The sequence below is a fragment of the Anneissia japonica genome, unplaced genomic scaffold, assembly GCF_011630105.1.
Source record: "Anneissia japonica isolate Jap-2015-1 unplaced genomic scaffold, ASM1163010v1 scaffold68369_len1559_cov92, whole genome shotgun sequence".
In the NCBI taxonomy this organism is placed as follows: Eukaryota; Metazoa; Echinodermata; class Crinoidea; order Comatulida; family Comatulidae; genus Anneissia; species Anneissia japonica.
In genome coordinates, this window is record NW_022747988.1 from 1 (window position 1) to 1,562 (window position 1,562).

The 1,562-nt window shown below is 37.1% G+C and overlaps 1 protein-coding gene across 1 annotated transcript; it reads right to left on the reverse strand.

The window, feature by feature from the left end:
• Positions 1 to 108: 108 nt before the first annotated feature.
• Positions 109 to 1,306, reverse strand: LOC117120647 (uncharacterized protein K02A2.6-like; the record flags this gene model as incomplete). The annotated part of the gene is made up of 1 exon (XM_033265673.1): positions 109 to 1,306. A coding segment is annotated over exon 1 (1,198 nt), but the record flags the coding sequence as incomplete, so codon positions are not given.
• Positions 1,307 to 1,562: the final 256 nt, after the last annotated feature.

Sequence of the window (1,562 nt, forward strand, 5' to 3'; positions counted from 1 at the left end):
TTATGTTTCTGCCAAATAGCAATTCAGCTGGCGCTTTATTCGTAGATCTATGCGGAGTAGATATGAAAGCCATAAGTATCTTTGGTAACTCGCTTTGCCATACTTTACCTTTAGTTTTGGCATTTTTGATACATTTCTTAAGGTAGCGATGAAACCGTTCAATTTCCCCATTTGTTTTAGGGTAATAAGGTGAAGCAAGTAGATGTTTAATACCACATGCGTTAAAGTATTTCTCAATTTTGGCACTTATAAACTGTTTTCCATTATCGGTTAAGACCTCATCAGGGTATCCAAATCTTGCGAATACCAATTGTAAACATTCAATAATAACATTGGAAGTTATCTCTTTTACAATAATTGCCTCAGGGTAGGAAGAGTAGTAATCAGTAATTGTTAAAATATACTCTCCTTGAATTGGCCCGACCAAATCCATCCCTAACTTACTCCAAGGTCTACACGGTAATTCTGAGGTCTGTAATGGTTGATCTTTAGGCAGCGCTTGATTAATTTCGCAAGCAGAACAGTTACGAATATTGCTTTCAACATTAGCATCCACTTTCGGCCAATAGTATTTATCGCGCAGAACTTGTTTGGTTCTAACCATTCCTTGATGTGTTTCATGTGCTAAGCTCAAAACACTTTGTCTTAACTTTAAAGGTACTACTATACGATTTCCCCTTATTAACAAAGAATCATAAACAAATAATTCACATTGGTTAACATAATATGGTTTCAGTTCATGTGTTACCAATCTAGGCCACTTTCCTGTCTCCATAATATTATTTACATTTGATAGAATATGGTCTTTATTAGTTTCAATTTTAAAATCATCAATAGTCAATGCATCAGGTTCTGAAGTATACATATGCACAACCTGTCTAATATAGTCCTCTGCAATAGTGTTCGAGTCTGAGCATGTCAATGGAAGGCGTGACAATGAGTCTGCAATGTTTTGTTTTCCTGGTATGTGCTCAATGTCAAAGTCATATCCTAGCAATCTCCATGACAATCGTTGTATTCTAGCTGGTAGTTGGGAATTAGCTTTTGGACCAAACATGTATATTAATGGTTTATGGTCCACTTTAACCTTGAATTTCTGTCCCCATAAGTAAACATGAAAATGTTCAATTCCCCATACACAACCTAATGCCTCTCTTTCAACTTGTGAATAACGGCGTTCAGTTTCGGTTAGTGAGTGGCTAGCATAAGCGACTGGTCTGAGTTCACCTTCCGTCTGTTCCTGTAGCAAAATGGCTCCTAAACCAACTGGAGATGCATCTGTAATCACAATAGTTGGTGCATTCATACAATAGTATGCAAGACAAGGTTCAGTACTAAGACTCACATTAAGATCATTAAACGCTTTGTCACATCGCTGCTCCCAATTCCATGGTATTTATCATGTGCTAACTTTCGCAATGGCTCTGTTATATTTGCATAATTCGGAATAAACTTCATCAAATATCCACATGTTCCTAGAAATGATCGAAGAAGTTGAACATTCTTTGGTTTGGGGGTGTTCACAATCGCTACACCTTTGTCAGGATCCGTTTTGACTCCGT